Raw genomic sequence first — 21,277 nt, 5'->3', positions numbered from 1 at the left:
CTCAGTTTTCTCATCTGTAAAGATGACCGTACCATAGTACTATCTCGTGGGGTTATAAGTTTTAAAAGAGATATTTTAGGTAGACCTCTTAACCAAGAGTAAACTCTCACTCTGACCTATAATCGTCAATATACTTGCTATCATGTGCAGAGCTAAAGTATAAAATACGTAAAAAAGCAGTAGTACTGGTAAGAGTGGGGCATTCTTCTATATTTCTCAGCTTATTGATTTAAAGTAGAAAAGTTTAAATTAAAAAATATTTTTTTATGGAAATATATATAAGAGGAAAAATGCACACATTATAAATATAAAGCTTAATAATTTTTTATTGTGGTGAGAACATTTAACATGAAATTTACCCTCCTAACATGTTTTTTAGGTGTACAATACAGTATTCTTATCCATAGGCACAATGTACAGCAGCTCTCTAGATTTATTCATATGGCAAACTGAAACTTTATACCTGTGATTAATAACTCCTCATTGTCCCCTACCCCCAGCTTCTGGCAATCACCATTCTCGTCTCAGCATCTATGAGTTTAACTATTTACCTAAAATAGTTAAATAGTTAAATCCCATGTATGTGGAATCATGCAGTAGCTGTCTTTCTGTGACTGGCTTATTTCACTTAGCATAAAGTCCTCATGTTTCATTGATGTTATTGAATATGACAGGATTTCCTTCTTTTTGAAAGCTGAATAAAATTCCATTGTGAGATATCTGTATCTATATCTATGTCTATGTCTATATCTATATCTATATTTCTATCTATCTATCTATCAATCACATTTTTTAATCCTTTCATCTGTCGATGGACATTTAGTTTGTCTATATCTATGTCTATGTCTATATCTATATCTATATTTCTATCTATCTATCAATCACATTTTTTAATCCTTTCATCTGTTGATGGGCATTTAGTTTGCTTCTCTACATTGGCTATTGTGAATAGTGCTGCATTGAACATGAGAGTAATGATACCTCTTTGATATCCTGATTTCATTTCTTCTGGATAAATACCCAGAAGTGGGATTGCTGGATTATAAAGTAGTTCTATTTTTAACTTTCTGAGGAACCTCCATACTGCTTTCTGTAGAGACTGCACCATTTTGTATTCCCACTAACAATGTACAAGGGTTCCAATTTCTCCACTTCTTTGTCAACACTAGTTGTCTTTTGTTTTAATGATAATAGCCACCCTAACAGCTATGATTTGCAATTTCATGTCAACCAACAAAGTTAAAAAATATTTTCATCCAAAATTAAAATTCTACAGGCTCTTTGTGGTATGCGGGCCTCCCCCTGCTGCGGCCTGTCCCGTTGCAGAGCGCAGGCTCCGGACGCGCAGGCCCAGCGGCCATGGCTCACGGGCCCAGCCGCTCCGCGGCATGTGGGATCCTCCCGGACCGGGGCGCGAACCCGGCTCCCCTGCATCGGCAGGCGGACGCGCAACCACTGTGCCACCAGGGAAGCCCTCTACATGCTCTTTGAACCAGAATTACTGGTTCAAAGATAATTTATCCTGTAGGTATAAATGATATTTGTATAAACTGATGTTTGTACAATATTTTCTACAACACTGTGTGTAATTACAAAAAATCCTAATTCATCTTAATCTCTGTTAATGATGAATTTCCATGTAACATTTAATAGTGTTCCATATGACCTGATGGGGAATGATCTCCGAGATATACTAAGCGATCAAAGCAAGACATGGAAAAGTATGAATAGTACAGTACATGTAGGAGAAAAAACTAAATGGGTATCTGTGGATCCATTAGCATATGCATGGCATAGTCTGTAGAAGGATACACAAAATATTGGTAAGAGTTATGTGTCTTTGAAGTGAAGAGTGTATGACAAGAGTTGGCAGAAAGAGGAAGACTTACTTTTCATTGTATTCCTTATTTTTGTCTTTTGAATTTTATGCCTTTATATGGTAGAATGGAGTATCTTCCCCAATTCTGCACTCCTGTATAATAGCATTATATATCCACACTCTCTGCCATGTGGTTTGCAGCTTCCCACTGTAGGTGAAGCAGACTATTCTACCCCACTGAGGTAAGGCTTGGTCATGTGATCTGAATTAGCCAAAGGCATGTGAACAAGCAGAGGTTCATATATGCTAGCGTGATCTAGCTAGCCCTCCTGTGCTCTTGGCATCTGTCACGTGAAGAACATAACCCTGAGAGCTGCTAGTTCCAGAATGAAGAGAAGATATGGAGCAGACCTTGACCCAACCCACAGCTTTGAGCCAAGCCCAGGTGATATCAATGTAAAATAGAGCCACACCAGCCAGACTGTGGACTTGTGAGCATAAAAAAATAAATGTTTGCTGTTGTAAGCCACTGAGTTGTTTATTACAAAGCATTGTTGTAGCAGTAGCTGAATAAGACAAATCCCATATCTTATCAGAGCCCTCTTAACTGACCCCCACTTAACCAGATTCTTATATTAACCAATGCCCTCTTTTCTCTCTGTAAACATATCAACCGATGTCCAATGCCTCTTAAATGTTCATAACTAGTAGGCTAATCTATTACAACCACATCCTTCCACTCCTTCCAGTTGAGTCATATGTTTACTAAGAGTTAGTTTTCCCCCTAGCTTGTAACAGTAAAACACACTCCTGGAATACTTAAATTTGGTTAGCTTTCCATTCTGCTATTTTTTTCATGCTTGATGTGGGTCAGGCTTATTTCGTAGCTTCTCTATAGATGACCATATGACTATTGCCCTAATTGTGATTTCAAGAAAGCCACAAGATCACAGCCACCCAAAACATATTGCCAAATGACTTCCTTGACAAGGTTCTTCTAGGCCAGCACTCCTATGCTTATATTCAATCCTTTGAAAAAGGGGATGGGGAGTGAGTATCATTTGCATGAAACCACTATATATATTTGAAATAAGAAAGAGAAAGACCTCTTTTAACTCCTCCCTGAAGTGTACAGTTAGCAGAGAAGAGTTTACGAGGGCTTAGATGAAAAAATGTACCTAGCCCTGACTGAGGGGACGATTCTAAGATTTCAGATGTGAACATTTCTTAGAGAAAGGGTAGAACAGTAGAACTAATTCCTAGCTGGGATGCCGTGAAAGGGAACACCTCAGAGACAGCAACAAGGTGAAGGATGCTGGAGTCGACCTCATTGCTGATTAGTATTTTTCCCAAAGCCTCTTATGGGCTTGGAAGCAACTTTTAACTGAAGACTAGATGTATTGCAGTCAGGGAAATGACTTCATCATATCTATGATTTTACTGTACACCCGTTGAGCAGCATCGAGACCCCAGATGAAATCAAAGTGGTTCCAATCTGGCAATAGGTTGAAGTAATGGAGATTCCTGATTTGGGGGAGTATCCTGGTTACATCCTGGGGTGTTACAAGGACATCATTTCCACCAAACCAAATAGCAGTAGGCACTTTCATGGCAGTCAGGTCATATAGTGGGGGATGACTCTATGGAAGAGAGAGAAAGTGCATTCATGAGAGGAAGCTCCTCAGAGCCAACAACTGACTTCAAATAAATAGAGACTACTGAATATTTACTATGACCACAGGAAGAAAGCATGCAATGGGCTCTATATTCAAGGAGTGTGAAGGAACAAGGCAAGATGGCTCAATAAACTTTTTCTTTTCTTTTTTTTTTGGTACGCAGGCCTCTCACTGTTGTGGCCTCTCCCGTTGCAGAGCACAGGCTCCGGACGCGCAGGCTCAGCGGCCATGGCTCACGGGCCCAGCCGCTCCGCGACATGTGGGATCTTCCCGGACCGGGGCACGAACCCGTGTCCCCTGCATCGGCAGGCGGACTCTCAACCACTGCACCACCAGGGAAGCCCTAAATAAATTTTTGTAAACAAAGTAGATATAAAACATTCCCCAAATGCAATGGAAGTGAAGACGAAGAAGAAATTATTTCCAACTGGGGCTTCATATAAAGAGCAGTCATTTGAAATGACTCTTGAGGAATGGTTGGATTTTATAGACAAGGAGGAAGGTGGCAGGGCTTTCCAGCAGGCAGGAATAGCATGTATGCCATGGTCAGGAATGGCAAGCTGTCCAGTGTACCCAGAAAAGAGAATATGTAAGGGAATACTGTAGGATATAAGATTGGAGACAGTCAAGGTCTAAATGAAAGGCTGAAGCAGCTGGGCATCTTTCAGAAGTTTTGGAGACAAGGCAAGGTCATTTCTCAGAGCTCTGTCTTAGGATGATTGTATAGGCATCAGTTTATGGGATGACTTGAAGAAGAAATAGGTTGGAAATGGGTCCTGAAAAAAATCTAGACAAGCAGCTTGGATGATCCACATAAGGGGGTAACTGAAGCTATAAGGATGGCTAAATTCTCCAAAGACAAAGGGGAGAGAGATTTGAAGAACTTTGGAGGAATTCTGACAATTTGAGAGCAGTGGGGGACAGAGAGTAGCCAGTCAGAGGACAAAGGGAGCAATCAAAAAGGGAAGGAAAAAAATCAGAGATCATTATATTATGGAAGTCCAAATCAGGGGGGTGAGTTGCAAGGAGACTGTGGTAACTAACACAAGATATAGGTGAGAACAGGCAATTATATTTGGCAATTAAAAGCCACAAGCTGGGGCTTCCCTGGTGGCGCAGTGGTTGAGAATCTGCCTGCTAATGCAGGGGACATGGGTTCGAGCCCTGGGCTGGGAGGATCCCACATGCCGCGGAGCAACTAGGCCCGTGAGCCACAACTACTGAGCCTGCGTGTCTGGAGCCTGTGCTCTGCAACAAGAGAGGCCGCGATAGTGAGAGGCCCGCATACCGCGATGAAGAGTGGCCCCCGCTTGCCACAACCAGAGAAAGCCCTCGCACAGAAACGATGACCCAACACAGCAAAAATAAATAAATTAATTAATAAACTCCTACCCCCAACATTTTCTTAAAAAAAAAAAAAAAAGCCACAAGCAACTTTAAATAGAGTAGCTATAGTAAGAAGATGAAGACCAAAACTACATTTTCCAGGGTTCAGGAGTGAGTGGAGAAGTGGAGATACTTCTCCACTTCCCTTTTAAATATTAAAAAATGTTAATAGGGGCTTCCCTGGTGGCGCAGTGGTTGCGCGTCCGCCTGCCGATGCAGGGGAACCGGGTTCGCGCCCCGGTCTGGGGGGATCCCACGTGCCGCGGAGCGGCTGGGCCCGTGAGCCATGGCCGCTGGGCCTGCGCGTCCGGAGCCTGTGCTCCGCAACGGGAGAGGCCGCGACAGGGGGAGGCCCGCATACCACAAAAAAAAAAAAAAAAAAAAAAATGTTAATAAAAACAGAGTGATGGAAGGATGGCTTGATAGAATTGATGGGTTGAGGGAAGGTCTTTTGTTTGTTTTTCATAAGGGATAGGAGTTCATTTAAGATTAGAAGAGAAGCCAGTAAGAAGATATGAGAAGAGATGGGGTCAAGGGCACAAGATCAGGATAACTTGGATAATATAAGAGGACTTTCAGTTTCTGAGAGTGAAAGGAAGGAGAGAATCAAGAAGACAGAGATTTTAAGGTGGATTAGAGGGAAGTTAAAAAATTTCATTCATGCAACAAATAAGTATTAAGGGGCCAGTAAGTTCCAGGTACTCTGCCAGGTGAGACAATACTGGTGAACAAAAGAGAAGGAAATTCCTACTGTCATTAGGCTTACATGGGTTAATCCTCTTATTCTTTTTTTTTTTTTTTTTTTTCCGGTACGCGGGCCTCTCACTGTTGTGGCCTCTCCCATTGCGGAGCACAGGCTCCGGACGCGCAGGCTCAGCGGCCATGGTTCACGGGCCCAGCCGCTCCGCGGCATGTGGGATCTTCCCAGACCGGGGCACGAACCCGTGTCCCCTGCATCGGCAGGCGGACTCTCAACCACTGCACCACCAGGGAAGCCCCAATCCTCTTATTCTTAAGAAAACATAGAGTGGACACAGAGATTGTGCTGGGAACTTAAGGAGAGGACAAACTGTTGATACTTCTGAATGTAATGAAAATTGACTTCCAATGATCTAAAATTACAAACAAATAAAACAGGATTGGCCTGGAGTAGGGTAGGACCAGCTAGCTAACTGTGTGTAAATTCTGAGGACACTTACACTCTCAATACTTGTCATCATGTTGTACACTTCAATATTAAATATTTTTTGGTCAGTTTTACCTCAATAAAGCTGAACTTGACAATAATGGTCTTATGTGTGTTTTGTTTTATTTTCTTGTAAATGTAAACAATATATAACTATAACATGCTCATTACAATAATGAAAGAAAACAAATGTATGTAAAATCCAAAATGAGAGCCTCCTTTTCTCTTTCATGTCCATCCACTTCACTCTTCCTTTCTTCCACTTTTTCAAAGTTATCACTTTAACATTTGCTATTTATTTATTTTCTGGCCTTTTTCTAAGCATTTGCAAATATACGCATTTGTAAATATACATTGTCTGAGGAGCAGGAAAAAACCTTTGCGGGTAATGAAAATATTCAATACCTTGCTTGTGATGTGGCTATATGAATGAATATATTTTTCAAAACTCACTGAGTTAGACACATAAAATCAGTGAATTTTACTGTATGTAAATCACACCTTAAGCTGATTAAAAATAATAATAAAATTATATATAGCTCTCATTGTCTTAAGGGCTAGTAGAATCATTTCTCTAATAATTCAATCCATTACTGAGAAATTGACTGGTCTGATTGACTGATTTGATGTTCAGAAACAATTTCATCGATCTATGTTTGCATTAATAGCCTTAAATATGTCAGTCTGGGAAAACATCAGAAAAATGTGCTTAGTTCATACTGAGAAGCCCAGCTCCTGACTTAGAAAAAGGAAGATGGCAACAGGATTGATTAAAAGTATAGGAAGGCTAAATGAGTCTATAAATTTTGGTGCATAAAGTTAGAGGGAAAAAGTTGCCTTAAGATTCAACACTTCATGGGTGGAAAATTCTCTTAACTTTTACGTGTAATCCTAACTTTCTTCTGTTGGTATCAAGAAGTGTGTATTCATTTACTCTGTTAAATTTTTATAAAACAATTTTCATTATTTTGCAGCCATTAAAAATAATGTTAAGAAAAACCATCAGTAACATTGGTTATGTTTTGCTATGACTGTAAATAAAAAAGCAAGATTGAAAGTTGTGGAAAAGCAGTGATGTTGAGATTGGAATAAATGTAATAAAATATTGATACATCTACTATAGTTATCTCTGGGTGGAGGGATTATAAATGACTTAACTCCCTTAGTATATAATTCTTTTATTTCTAGATTTTCTGAAATGAATACATATTAAAACTAGACTTAAAAAAAAAATCTCTATCAACCAATGTGAATGAGACCAATTGCCAGCTAGGATTCTTTTTACTCTCAAATAATTTATCATTGTAAGTTTTCAAAGCCACCCTTCTGGGGTCCCTCTGAATAGCTCACCTGATTGTAATGTTGCATGTTCTCGGCTTCACTTCCCCAGTCATAAGCTCTGAATTCATCAGATTGGTAAAGCTGAATTAAATGTTTTATAAAAAAATAATATTCACAGTAAGAATCATGATTGTTAACAGCAAATCTTAGAAAAGCACTGTACGCTGGGAAGAAAATAAGGCTTCGGGATGAGCAGAAATATATAAATAAATTTTACCAGTATGAAAAACAAGGTCGACAGAAAGTGATGTAATGACCTCCTTGGTTTGAAGGAAAAGCTAGTGGAAAACCAAGCCTCATTAGGGGGTAATCATATCTCAGGTATTTCTCTCTCTGGGGAAGGCTCAGTTCTCCTGAGGCTCTCCCAGTTTACCTTTTGTTTCAGCTCAGGGCCCATTTTACAAGCTCTGATTTAAGATGGGGTTCATTTATGTCACCTACTTGGTCTGCCCCGTCCCTTGTTCTTTCTCTTAAAATCCAGGGAAATCAAACCATAAAGATGGTGACAAGGGCAAAAAGGAAGCCAGCTGCTAAGATTCTTAGAACAGACATGCTAACTCTGTCCTTTCGTATATAAAGAAAATTAAGGGAATAGTTTTCCATGACAAAGACCCTACTTGTTTTATATGCAGGATGTTCTGTATTGACGATCCAGTGGGAGCATGGGACATATACACATCCATTCGGCTCTGAAGGAAAAAGGACACGTATTACAGCATTAACCACCCAGTGAAAAAACTATGCCTTTCAGAAGCAGATCATAATTATGCTAAGAACTAATAAATAAATATTGCAGTTTTGAAAATGGCAAGGAAGAATCATCTAGATAATTACAAATTCATGTCAGGCACTTGAATGTGGGTGAACCATGGGCTGACTGGTGGCATGGGCTGCTTGAGAGCAAACTTGCATCAGCTCTGAAGCTGTAGGATAATTTGCTTATTTTGAAGCAGAAGCAACAATGGACATCACGGAGCAAAGCAACCAAGAAAGGTACTCTGTGCAAGTGTGTGTGGTGGGGGCTGGGGGTGTGTGTGTGCACAGATGTGATGATCACAGATGAATAGATCAAAAATCCTGGAGTTCAGGACCTAACTTTGTTAATGATAAGCTTTGTGACTTTGCGCAAGTTATTTATCGTCTCTGAGTTTCTGTATTTTCATCTACTAAACGCACATGCTAAAAATCATACTACAGTTTGCTGTGCTCTTGTAAGGATAAAATAAAATACTGCAAAAAAAGCTAAAAATCAATCACTTCCATGTGTACTGTACTTCAGTCTTCATAAATGTAATAGAGATGAAAATTGTAGCCATAAAATAGTACTGATAATTGTATGTCTTAGAATATAATGGAACAAATCAAGGAAACTATTAAAAATCTTTACTTTTGAAGAAGCAGGCTTTGAACAATTGTTTCTCAAGGTTTTTGGTCTAACACAACTTATCCTCTTAAAGAATGGGGGTAGGGTGGCTGGCCGAGAAAAGCTATTTTGGAACTAGCTTCACTGTAACAGTCTCACTGGCTGCCATTTGGAATATGACAGAGATAACTACTCAACCACACTGGTCTGTAGTCTGAACTCCTCCTCCTCCTTGAATTCTCAGTAACAAGAAACAAGGAGTTGATGAAACAGGACTTCTGCTCTTTCATAGGAAAGGGATTACACTCCATTCCATTCTGTCTTGTATGTTCCAAGTTAAATGATGAATTTTATTTGAGGTTAAATTCACCCAACAAGTGAAGGCATACATGGAATAAATTTAATGCTTGTATGTACTTCTTTTCTAGGATGTTATTTTATTTTTTAATGCACCGTGTTGTACTGAAATAAAATCAAGTTGACTGTAGTAAGTGGTAGCTGATTGTGAACATGTGAAACCACTACCTATTGTGGAACAACTATTTTCTTAAATTTGACCAGGTATGAAAGGATGAAGCTGCCTATTGTCTTCCTCAGTCTTCACATTCATGGTCCATTGAATATCTAATCTTCTATGCATAGCAAATCTCTGCCCTTAAGTTTAGAATACCACATTAATTTATGTAGTATAATAGATACATCAAAATGAATCAAAGAAAAGCTGGAATTTCTAAAAGCATCGAATGGCCCCAGAATCATTATACATACCGTGTTCACATTTTTCATGTTGAATCCGGCCCATAAAGACATAAATTCAATACATATTACCCATAATATTTTATTGTTGCAGATTCTGATAGACGGTGACTTCCCTATTTTATCTTCTAAAAAGAAACCTTTGGTACCAAAAATCCTCTGTAAAAATAAAAAATAATTATTCTTTTGAGGACCATTTTCAGACTTCTTGACATTCCCTTCATCCCAGGAATGAGAATTCTCGGGGCTCTACTTATATTTTTATATTTATTTGCTGTTTTGGTCAAGGAGACCAAGTCATTCAGGAAAAGTTACTATTTATGAATCGGCCTCCACCCAGCTAATATCATCAAACATAATTTACAAGGAGACTGCAGTAAGGACCCTCAACCTCAAATTAGCCAATTTCTCCATGGTGAAGCTCCCCCACATTCTGTCCAATCAGCGATTGCCTATATTTCTCATTAAATGGCAAGAAAGGTAGAGCAGTTTCTCCTTAAGGTCAAATATTGCCTTGAATAGGAAGGAAAAGCAGGGTTTTTCCCTATTACCCGTGTATACATCACTTTTCTGGTAGTGTTCCAGAGTAGCCAGCTTTTATGCTGAAAGATAGAGGATGGAGTACTGAAGGGAGGGTGCCTCTGGACAGAAAAAAAATTGATGTGTTGGGAGGCAGCATAGTTAAAACTTCTAGGGCTTTTGGAAAAGCAAGCTTGAGTGGGCATCTCTGATGGGAGGACTGGAGCTTCTAGGGGCAACGGATATTATGAAATGGTGAGTGGGCCAGAGAATGGGACTTAAAGTGGTGGGAAGTTTGACAGTAGAGGATAAGAAACTGAGATAAGTCAGGGACAATATGTGCCTCAGACCCGACCTATGTAGGCAAAGCCACACATATGCAAAACTGGTGTATTTAGAAATAGATGTGTCTATCTCTGAATTTAATTCAACTAATTTGTCTGCTCAACTCTGCCCAAATGTAGTAAACATCCCAAACTAACTGATGTCAGCACACTTTAAAATAGAACTATCAACGACAAAAAAGGGAAGTTACATCACTTGAGCTTACTAAACAATACCAAAAAACTACTATCAAACCAATCATTAGGCCTCTTGGAAGTTCTTCCTTGTGTTAGATTACAAATACTTTTTTTTCCCATTTCTACCTCTTCACCTCAAACCAGGACCTCATTTTATAAATGAATTATTGTGACACCCTAATTGGTCTCCTTGACTTCATTTTGGCCAAAATTTATTCTATCTTTCACCCCAAATTTGAGGGGCAATCTTGGTAAAATACTATGTTCATTGTGGCAACGACATTTTTAGAGAAACAAAAAGCAAACAGAAAAAAACTTGCAAAGAATAAAATCCCAAACTCACAATTTGACCATCAAACTACTTTTCCAACCATTGGAAAATAACCAATAAATACTTGAATGAATAACTCAGCTGTAAGACATTTACGCTTTGGACTCTTAGCTTTAGTAAATTAGAGCAAGGTCCCATATGGGAAGGGTTATATTATTCAGGCTTTTCTAACATCAAAGTCAGGGATATCAGTGATCACATGTAACTTGGAAAATGTCTTCCATTTGGGCACTGTGAATTCATTGACATGCCCAGGGGAATAAGAATGGAACAAGGAAACTTGTGAGTAGATCTTAAACTGACGCGGCAGTCAGCCCAGTTAGAAATTCTGATTTATACCCAGGTCTGTTAATAACTGAGTACAGTGAATTGCGTATGAGAGCTGTAGACATTGTGGCATAGACAAACACACACAAGGACACGTACACTCCAAGCACATGATCCCAGAGTCTGGTTTCTACAGATTTCATCTAAATGTCTTACTTTGGTTTCATGATAGATTTTAAAAATAATAAGGATCTATCATCCGAAAGGAGATCCTCACATACTTTTTGGCAAAAGGAAGAGCCTACCTTGACGGAGGAACTTGGAAGCAGGAAAAAACTGGTAAAAATGCTCGTGGGGTATTTGAATGAGATCACAGGACCCAAGGCAAAATTCATTTTGATTCTTTGCGCCAGTTCAGGCATGGTGGCAAAGGCTGCAAACCCTGAGAGAACAGAAGACAAGACAATCTTGTAAAAATCAGAAGTATTTAGGCAATGTTTCTACTAACAAAAGTGGGACTCTGCTTTGTCATTTTTATCCTTTTACTGCACTGATCTTGGGGATGAATTGGGAAACTCTTCTAAGTTATCCTGCAGAGTTAATCTGCCTTCAGCCCTCTCTGCTCTCAAGTCTCCATTTTTCTCTTATTCTGGACAATTTAACTGGGTTGGGGAAAGCGAAGGATAAGTTGCTGAAGCAACTCCTGCCAAGTAAACTGCGGACACCTTCACTTCCCAAGCGTGGGGTAAGTGCTGGCAATATTGTCACTTTACCACCAACTCTGAGATGTCAGAGTGAGTCATAGAGCCTCTAGAAATAATCAGTTCGTGGGAGGTGAATCAATCAGCTCTTTCTGCACTATCATCCAGGTATTCCACAGTTTTTCTTTCTCACAGTCGATGAGATTTCATTGCTCTCAGTGCTTCATTGGTTGCTTACCAAAACCTCTGGAATCTTCCCTGCATCCAAAAGGGAACGGGCTTTCCCTCAGTCCACCATGGTCCCAGTAAGGACCATATGTCTCCATTTGCTCTGATTGTTCAGTAATAGCATTGTATCCATATCTAGCACCCTGAGGGTGGGGGTGAGGGTCAGCCTCACACAGGAAAGGTTATGTGGAGGATCTCCGTGTTTTGGTTCTCCGAGGTACTTTCCTGGGCCCCCCTCCACTGTGTGTGTGTGTGTGTGTGTGTGTGTGTGTGTGTGTGTGTGTGTGTGTGTACGTAGTCATAGCAGGGTTTTTTCTCCTTCTGAACTTCTTGTTGAAATATTGAAACTGCCTTAGCCAGAAAAGGAACTGGCTGAGTAATTGATACAAAGACTGAAACAGGCATAATTGTTCCCCCAGAAGATGTCTAGAAATGTGTGGAGGTGAGTTTTTGACGGTCATACTGACTGGGGAGCCCAACTGTTATTTAAGGGGCTAGGGCCTGACTTGTTAAGTGTCCTATAAAGAGTGGGTCCTCCCCACCTAACAAAAATTTCTCTGCTCAAAAGGCAAATAGTGCTCACTGAAAAATTTCATGCCCTAAATGCAACGCAGGGCCCTGATGATGAGATTTACCATTTTCTCTGCTAATCAGATATGAGAGCATATCTAAGTCCTATCCACTTTTCTAGACACCACTCAAGTCATCCTTCTCCCTACAGTTTCTCCACAGCGCCCAAGCACCCCATCGGTGAAGTCAAAGTGAACTGATTTGAATTTCTGTGCCACCTCTTATGTATTAAGAGACCTTGAAGGAGCCACTTAATTTCTTTGAACTTCTGTTTCCTTTTCTATGAGATGGAAATGATAATGGTAGGATTGTTCTGAAGCTTAGACAGAGATTATAGGAAAGGTCCTGAACAGAGGACCCTAAACGTAGTAAAGGCTCCTAAGTGTTAGCTATTATAATTATAATTATTTTCCTGTTTGTGACAGTTTTTTTGGGGGGTGAGGTTGGGTCCCCTTATTAGTTCTTCGATTCTCTTTTAGTTTATTCGCTCTCATACTCACTGCCTAGTCTAAATTGGTAAGCTGCCTATCAGTACAAAGCACTGGTAAACACCTATTTGCTCTCGATCATAATGGTGATAATGAGACTACTGTAGGAATATTTATTGTCTCTTTGCACAGTTTCACCCAAACTAAGATACTGCATTTTCATATAACCCAGTCTCTTAAAACTGGAAACTTTAGTGGAAGATTACTAACAAATTTATATTTTTAATAGTATGGGTTCCTTTAAATTTTTATGTGGAGCTAGACTATTGATTTCTTAAAAAAAAATCTAGGAACCACACATTCAAAGTACATTTCCTGGACTTTAAAAAAAATCTATATAGTGCTTACAAATAATTGCTACTCCATAAATATTAAATCATACACTAAATGGATAAGCCCAGTTGATTTATTGTAGTAAGCTTTTGTGGTCTGATTCACAAACAAAATGCTACAATATCTTTTCAATTTGTTCAAATATGAGTATAAGCCCCTCTTTTTTATTTTTTAAAATTCCATGTGGGTTGTGAGGAAGGTATGATTGATGCATAGTTAATGTTCTTCAAGGATATTTTATGGCATTTGGCTTTACTTTTTCAGCTTGGAGGTGATCTAGAGACTTACTCTTTGGAAATACCTGTTTGGATTTTGAGCACACATTATTCCTGGGAAATTACGTCACCATTACAAATGTGTTGTGGTGACCGGAAATATATGAAAGGCTCGTCCTACATACTCACAGTCTCTGGAATTCAGGTTTACAGCCACTTAGGGCACTAGGGTTATGTGCCCAACACAGGACAGAGAACTAAGGACACCGTAAATGTAAAACAGTTACTCTGTTCCAATTCAAAGGTGAACTTTTGCATGGCTCTGACCCTTGTAAAGTGTTGACCCTTGAAAACATACCTATTGTAGTACCAAGTGAATGTCCAATGAAATACAACTTCTCTTGACCAGTTTTGTTTACAATGAAGTCTATTATTCCTGGGAGATCATATTTGGCCATTTCATCAAAGCTGAAAAATAAAACAGGGACTTATATGTATTCCCAACTAAGTTCAAAACTCAGAACACTTGCCTGTTTATTTTTTACACACAGAATTCTGTGCTGTCCACTTACATGGTTTGTATTTCATTATTTATTCAGTTACATATAGGCTATTGTAGCTTTTCTTTGCTGCCCTTATATGTGTTACTTTCTAATAATAGGAATGATTTTGAGACTTGTGCAAACTACATTATCTGAAGTTTAATCTTGTCATTCTTCCTTTTCGTTCCCTTCTCTTGCCTTTCTTTTGCTGTCCTTTCTCTACCTGGTTTGCATGCCTCTACTTCAGTCTCCCCCAGGGAACTTCAAGACTCTTAGGGCCACTTAATACCCAGCTTTGGAAACAGAACTGGCTGTAAATCATGATTCTACCATGTACTAGCTGAGTAACTTTTCATAAGTTACTTAAATGCTCTGAGCTTAAGTTTCCTTATCTGTGAAATGAACATGATAATACTATATGGCAGGGCTGCTATAGGAGTTGGATAGTATTAAAGGAATGACTCTGGCTGCTATTAGACACTCAGTCAGATGTTGCTATTATTAATATTTCTGTCCATATAGAGATATATTCAATATATACCAAAATCCTATAGTACCAGTTCAACCAACATTAATACAAGAGAACAAAAAAGGCCTAAATAATATATAGTAGAATTAGGTACCTCAGGAACTAATAGCCTGCTTATTAGAAGAACATGAGAGGAAATATAGATTGGTACTCTCCAGTATAAGAGAATGGTTGTGATGCCTTATAGTAAATAAGCTCCAAGCTCCCAGCCAAGGACCAACCACACAAAATATTTCCCAATGCTTGCCCTGGGGCAAAAGGTCTGACCCTAACAATTTCATCTATTCTTTCTTTCCTTCCAATTTGTCAGTGGGTACTGAGTATTTCATTAATATGGTTTTGCTCTAGCAGCAGGTTTTAAACCAACAGGGAGTTTAAGCCTGAGAAAGGATGTCCACTGTAGGCATTAGCCTGTCCTTTGATGACAGCAGAAAACACTTTCATTAAAAGAAGCAGTCAGCATATCAAAAGATTCTTTTCTATTGCCTATTAACAAAGTTTTAAAGATCTCATGTTAGAGTTTTTCCTGAAAATGGTATTCTATACATTCTCAACCACAGTTTCTGTAGGTAAAATATGGTACTGATACACATCTTCTTTGCAAAACTGATTAGCCGTCCAAGAGAAAAAACTTGTAATAGCATCACTAGGATAAACATAAGCTTCATGAGGGCAGAGACTTTGTTCACTCTTGAATGCTCAGGGACTAGAACAGTGCATAGAGTAGGCACTCAATAAACATTGGTTGAATGAGTGCATATTTTGGTCACAGGAATTTCCTAAGCTGTCCCTTGGGACATACTTATAATGTATAGTATTGGATAGAACTGTATGTTAAAATGACGCTGTTGAAATGATATAATTCGCTTGCGGGAGAATCAATGGAAATCAGAGCTTCTTGCTATTTATTTCCTTCGAGATGTTAATAGAAATTACAAGGAGCTGTGTGACTCCAAGTATCATACATTATTGTTAATACCCCCCACACTATTATATTTCAAGGACTTGTCTCAAATTGCCTTCATGAACTTTCATAGATATAGTTTACCTAAAGGCCCAGAATTCCTCTTCATTCACTGAGAGTGTTTTGTGTTTCCTTGACCAAGTGTTGCCCCGACTGTTTCCCATCCATACATCGTAACCTGCATCTGCTAGAAGGAATCCAAGGCTGCCATTGGCATAATTCTCAAGCCAGGTGGCACTGTCTGCAAACAGAGCATGCTGCAAGTATACAACTGGCTGGGCACCTGAAAGGAGGGAGGAAGGAAGAGAGAGAAATTTATAATAAATAGAACATCTCAGGAACATGATAGAAACACATACACACACACACACACACATACACACACACACACACACACACACACACTGGGAAAAGCAAAAACCAAAAACAGCGTTCACTTTTCCCCTTGTCATTAGTGTAGAGTGTTGTAATCACATAACAAGTTTTTTGAGCACATACTTTGTACCTGGTGTTATGCTGATTGGTTGACATGCATGAGCTTATTAAATTCTTACAATAACTCTATAAAGTAGCTCCTACTTTGAGGATCCTCCTTTTATACATGTGGAGACTTAAGGTAGTTAAGTAACTTTCCTAAGGGGTCATTTAGCTAATAAGGTACATGGGTAGGACTCAAGCCCGGTTCTGTTTCATGCCAAAGCGTGTGCTTGTAACTGCTCTGCACTATGTATTCACTTTTACATGTATTCACTATGTATTCGCTTTTACATATCTCCTGGGTTTGACTTACAGAGACATGAAGATGATCGATCATGTTTGATGGAGTCTTATGCCTCTTCCAGGAGGAGGGGGAGGTGAGCATAAATGGACAATGACTGTTTCTTCACCAAACTACCAGTCAAACCCCCAGCCTCTGCCCACTGAAGAGTATTTGAAAACTATAGCAGTAAAATCAGCCCAACGCCCTCTTGTGAACTCTCAAGTTTCTGAGGAAGAGAACCAGGATGGAAGATTCTATAACTTAGTAGTTAAGAGCACAGGCTCTGGAGTCAGGCTTTCTGGGTTTGAATTCTGGTTCTGTCATTTGCCATTTGTGTGACTTTGAGCCTACTACATAACCTGTTTTACCTCACTTTCATGATCTGTAAAATGATAACTATTAATAGTGCCAACTTCATAGGGTTTCTGGGAGGTTTAATTGATTTAATTCATTTAAAGCATTTAGAAAGATACACCTAATAAATGTCTTTTAACTCCAAATCTTCCCCAAATTCTCCCTCCTTAAGTAAAGCCTTTCTTGTAAATGTTTTCTCCTTTTATGTTTCAGAGCACCTCCCTACCCCACCCCTCGCCGTGCCTAGTATTGCCAGATTTAGCAAAAACAAAAACAAAGATAAACAAAACGACCCAGGAGGCCCTGTTAAATTTGAATTTCAGATTAACAATGAATAACTTTTTCATATAAGTACATCATAAAGTGAGATTTACACGAAAAACTCATCTGCTGTTTATCAGAAATTCAACTTTAACTGGGCATCTCATATTTTAGATAGTAATCCTACCCATGTCCCAATCCCAGTTTTTATAGTGAAACTCTTGAATTCTTGAACTACATGATTTTAGCTGCCTCTGAATGTGGATGGGAGATGAGATGATTCATGGTAAATGGTCTCATTTACCATGAATCATCTCATGGTAAATGATCTGGTAGATAAAGGCCACTGGGCCTTTGCAGATATTTTGCTGGCTCTCCTCTCTCCCTCCTCAGGGGCTTTGCAGTTATATTTCCCCTTTTAAAGATTGTAATTCGTCTGCTTTTGCATGGCTGTTCCTCATTCTAGAATGAAGCCTTAGTAACCCCATGCTCTTTCATTGCATAAACTGTCTGTTCCTCAGGTCAAAGCATACATGAATGTTAAAGTTTTCCTTCCTGGAAAAAGTTTCAGAAATGCCACTGTCATTTAATTGGGTTTTTTCTATCCTGCAGAAGGAGGCCTGTTGATTCTAGAGAGGGCAGGAGAGACTCTTTTGGGATACCCCACAGCCAGCTTCATACAACCCAGCCAATCTCTTTCCAAAAGTGAGGAAATCCACTATTCGGAATACAGCAATTTTCCGCATGAGAAATCAGTAATGAGCTAACAAAATGTAGGCTCCACCTCTGCATTTACTCCCTAAGAAGAAAGCCTGGCGGCAGTCAAGAAGATCAGTCTTGCTCTTTGTAATTTTAGGATCTTGCCTGTCTTCAGAGAATTGGAAAAGAATGAGACTCCCTGTTAACAAAGTAAAGACTAATCCAAAATTCAAACCAATTTTGATAAATCAGTCATTGTCTTAATGAACAGCCAGCAATAAACTTTAGTCATATGCAATTCTCCTTCTCAGGAGAGACACATCTTCTACCTGTGCTCCTAGTGTCTCTTCGCCCATGGGGAATTCTGTTGACACTGAGTATGTACCCATCTTGAGTGGTGACTTCGTACTCCTCACTGGGGTAGCCATTGTAGGTGATGATTTCACTCTGCCCAGTAAAAATATGAGCGTTAGCTAAACATCTTCTCTAAAGGTTATCAAAAGGAACTAGAAAAAAGCAACTAGTGTGTGCTTTTTGGGGTAAATTATCTGAAATCTGTAGCCCCAGGTAACTGTAAAATTAATTTACTACATAAAATCTTGATAGAAAAATAAGTAGACTATTAGAAAATGTCTGCTAGTAGTAAATTTTGGGGGGGGTTGGAGATAATATCTAGCATTGACCCGCTCTTCTGACAAAACTATATTCTCAAGTCATTTGTCTTTTTTTTTTAAGTATACATATATATATATTTAATTGAAGTATAGTTGATTTACAAAGTTGTGTTTGTTTCGGGTGTATAGCAAAGTAATTCAGTTATATATATATATATATACACACACATATATGTATTATATATATTCTTTTTCATATTCTTTTCCATCATGGTTTATTACAGGATATTGAATATAGTTCCCTGTGCTAGACAATAGAACCTTGTTTATCCATTCTATATATAATAGTTTTCACCCACTAGTCCCAAAGCCTCCCCTGCCCCACCCCCCAGCAACCACAAGTCTGTTCTCTACGTCTGTGAGTTTGTTTCTGTTTTGTAGATAAGTTCATTTGTGTCATATTTTAGATTCCACGTATAAGTGACATCATATGGTATTTGTCTTTCTCTTTCTGATTTACTTCACTTAGTATGATAATCTCTATGTCCATCAATGTAGCTGCAAATGGCATTATTTTATCCTTTTTTGTTGTTGTTGTTGTTGTTGTTGTTGTTGTTGTTTTTTTGGTACGCGGGAGCACAGGCTCCGGACGCGCAGGCTCAGCCGCCATGGCTCACGGGCCCAGCCGCTCCGCGGCATGTGGGATCTTCCCGGACCGGGGCACGAACCCGTGTCCCCTGCATCGGCAGGCGGATTCTCAACCACTGAGCCACCAGGGAAGCCCTATTTTATCCTTTTTTATGGCTGAGTAAAATTCCATTGTGTGTGTGTGTGTGTGTGTGTGTATATATATACATACCACATTTTTTAAAACTTTTTGTTTTATATTGGAGTATAGTTGATTAACAATGTTGTGTTAGTTTCAGGTATAGGGCAAAGTGATTAAGTTATACATATATATGTGTCAATTGTCTTTTGAGACCCCTCTTGGTTTAAAGATAATAAAAATAGTCCAGTAGAGGGCAGTCATATATATCATCCAGAGGGCTTAAAATAGAAATTCTTAATATTCTTAAAAATGTAAATTCCAAAGAGGAAGTTATCTATAAAAGATATAATTCTGCTTTATATTGTTAGAAAGTATTACTTATTCAGCCAGAAAAGAAGATCTACCTAGCTTAACTCTTGGAGAAATGTTAAAAATCACCCATGTTTTATGTTTTCTTATCAGAGATTTTTCTGCCATACAGGAACTTTAATATCTCACAATCAATTAATCTGCTTTATTTGATGGTCTTTGGAGTTTTCCATCACTTACAATATTCATCCACACTTCAGGATTTGCTTCTTTCTCCAAATTAAAGAATCCACCAGCATTTAAAGTTCCACAAATCAAATAGGTTGTTGTTAAAGACAGCCACATTATGCGAATGCCTGGCATAAAACATTGAATAACCACAGATTAATGTTATATGTCAAAGTTGATTAACGAAATTAAAATAGTCCCCTAATGAAAACTTGACTAACATCCTGAGAAAGCTGAGACAGTGTGGAAGGGAGTAAATACAGTGAGCTAACTCCGAGCACCATTAATCTATTTTTTTCACATAGAAATTGCCCTGACATAGTCCACTTCCAGAAATGAAATGAATTCAATCTAGTATGAAGGCTTATTTTTTGTTTTATTTTAATCCAAGCTTTTCAATTAATTTAAATCTTTGCTCACCTGTGAGTTGCCAGAACACATAAAGATTCAGAGGACAAGTTTCCATACCATGGCAAAGCTAAAAGTGGAGTTATCCTCTAGTCTCATCCAGCAACCCACCAAAAAAACAAGAGCAATGAACAATGAAGCTTCAAACAAACAGGCTTATGATCAGTTTTAAGTGATGTGATTATTTTTCTTGTGGACACCCAAAGGCAAATTTTGCACTTTTAAATGTGCAGTGTCTCTTCCTTGGCACGGCTTAAAAGTATGTCTTCTCAACCCAACCTGACCATAATTGCAATGCAGATTACTCATCATAGGGGAGTTGCAGTCCAATGGCCTGAGTTTGAAGTCCAGCCTCACCATGAACAAGATTTCTGACCTTGGGCAAGTTATTCAGTAGCTTTGTCTCCTGGTTTTCTCGCTGGTAGCATTAGGATAATAATGTAACCTACCTTATAGGTCTGTAGGGAGGATTAAGTGACACACAAAGCACTAAGCCCAGTGAGAGCTTTCACTATTTTTTTTTAAATCTAAGAACGAACAAGAGAATAACATCAGAGAGGCTTTACTGTAACAAATTAATGACAGACTTCTAGAAATTCAGAATTTACTTTTGAAGTTAAATAGCTTTCCATAAATTTGCTATCTGGATGACGATGATTTTACTTTTGTAAATGTTATATAATTAAAAACATTTAGAAACTAATAACTAATATCTATTGAGGGCTTAGCTTGTGTCAGACACTGTTCTAAATGCTTCACATTGTGTTATTTAAACCTCAGAGAAATGCCATAAAGCAGCTACTGTTACCATCCTCGTTACCATCGTTTTGTCAATGAAATTAACAAAGGCTTAGAGAGATGAAAGATCTGCCCAAGGTTACAGAACAGAGAGGTGACAGAACTAGGACAGGAACAAATGCAGCCTCAGCGCAGAGCACTTCCACCTGGCTACCACTCCCAGCCTGTCTCCTGATTGTGATAAACCTTGATCTTACCTAGTTAGGTGAGCTTCCCTTGTTCCTGAGAACTCTCAGTGATGAAGAACTTCTGAACTTTTGCATGTGACAAAATGAAGAATGAGATACGATTGCAGTTAGAAACTAGAGAAGTGAGAGACAGGAAGCCCATGGAAATGAAGAA

General features: G+C 38.9%; 1 protein-coding gene across 2 annotated transcripts; it reads right to left on the bottom strand.

The window, feature by feature from the left end:
- Positions 1-844: 844 nt before the first annotated feature.
- On the bottom strand, positions 845-21,258 carry LOC102987726 (lipase member N). 2 transcript variants are annotated; one of them, XM_007100988.3, is made up of 10 exons: positions 21,133-21,258; positions 19,742-19,857; positions 18,139-18,256; positions 15,820-16,018; positions 14,059-14,168; positions 11,471-11,607; positions 9,540-9,686; positions 8,026-8,097; positions 7,418-7,489; positions 845-3,459 (listed from the first exon to the last, which is right to left on the bottom strand). In XM_007100988.3, the coding sequence occupies exons 2-10, from the start codon at positions 19,844-19,846 to the stop codon at positions 3,226-3,228; spliced, it is 1,194 nt and encodes a 397-aa protein (XP_007101050.1). In that variant the 5' UTR covers positions 19,847-19,857; positions 21,133-21,258; the 3' UTR covers positions 845-3,225. The 2 variants fall into 2 exon arrangements, with proteins under 2 accessions (XP_007101050.1, XP_054937096.1); XM_055081121.1 differs by lacking the exon at positions 9,540-9,686.
- Between the last annotated feature and the right edge of the window lie 19 nt (positions 21,259-21,277).

This window comes from Physeter macrocephalus, chromosome 20, assembly GCF_002837175.3.
Source record: "Physeter macrocephalus isolate SW-GA chromosome 20, ASM283717v5, whole genome shotgun sequence".
NCBI classification, from domain to species: Eukaryota; Metazoa; Chordata; class Mammalia; order Artiodactyla; family Physeteridae; genus Physeter; species Physeter macrocephalus.
The sequence above is the reverse complement of the archived record's forward strand: the minus strand, read 5'-3'. Positions and strand labels throughout refer to the sequence as shown.

Coding starts and splice junctions, on each gene's coding strand:
- LOC102987726 (XM_007100988.3), bottom strand. CDS start 19,846: ATGTGGCTGTCTTTAACAACAACCTATTTGATTTGTGGAACTTTAAAT. Junction 16,019..18,138: donor AAGAGACACTAGGAGCACAG/GTAGAAGATGTG, acceptor CCCTCCTTTCAG/GTGCCCAGCCAGTTGTATAC. Junction 11,608..14,058: donor TTCACTTGGTACTACAATAG/GTATGTTTTCAA, acceptor CTGTTCTCTCAG/GGTTTGCAGCCTTTGCCACC.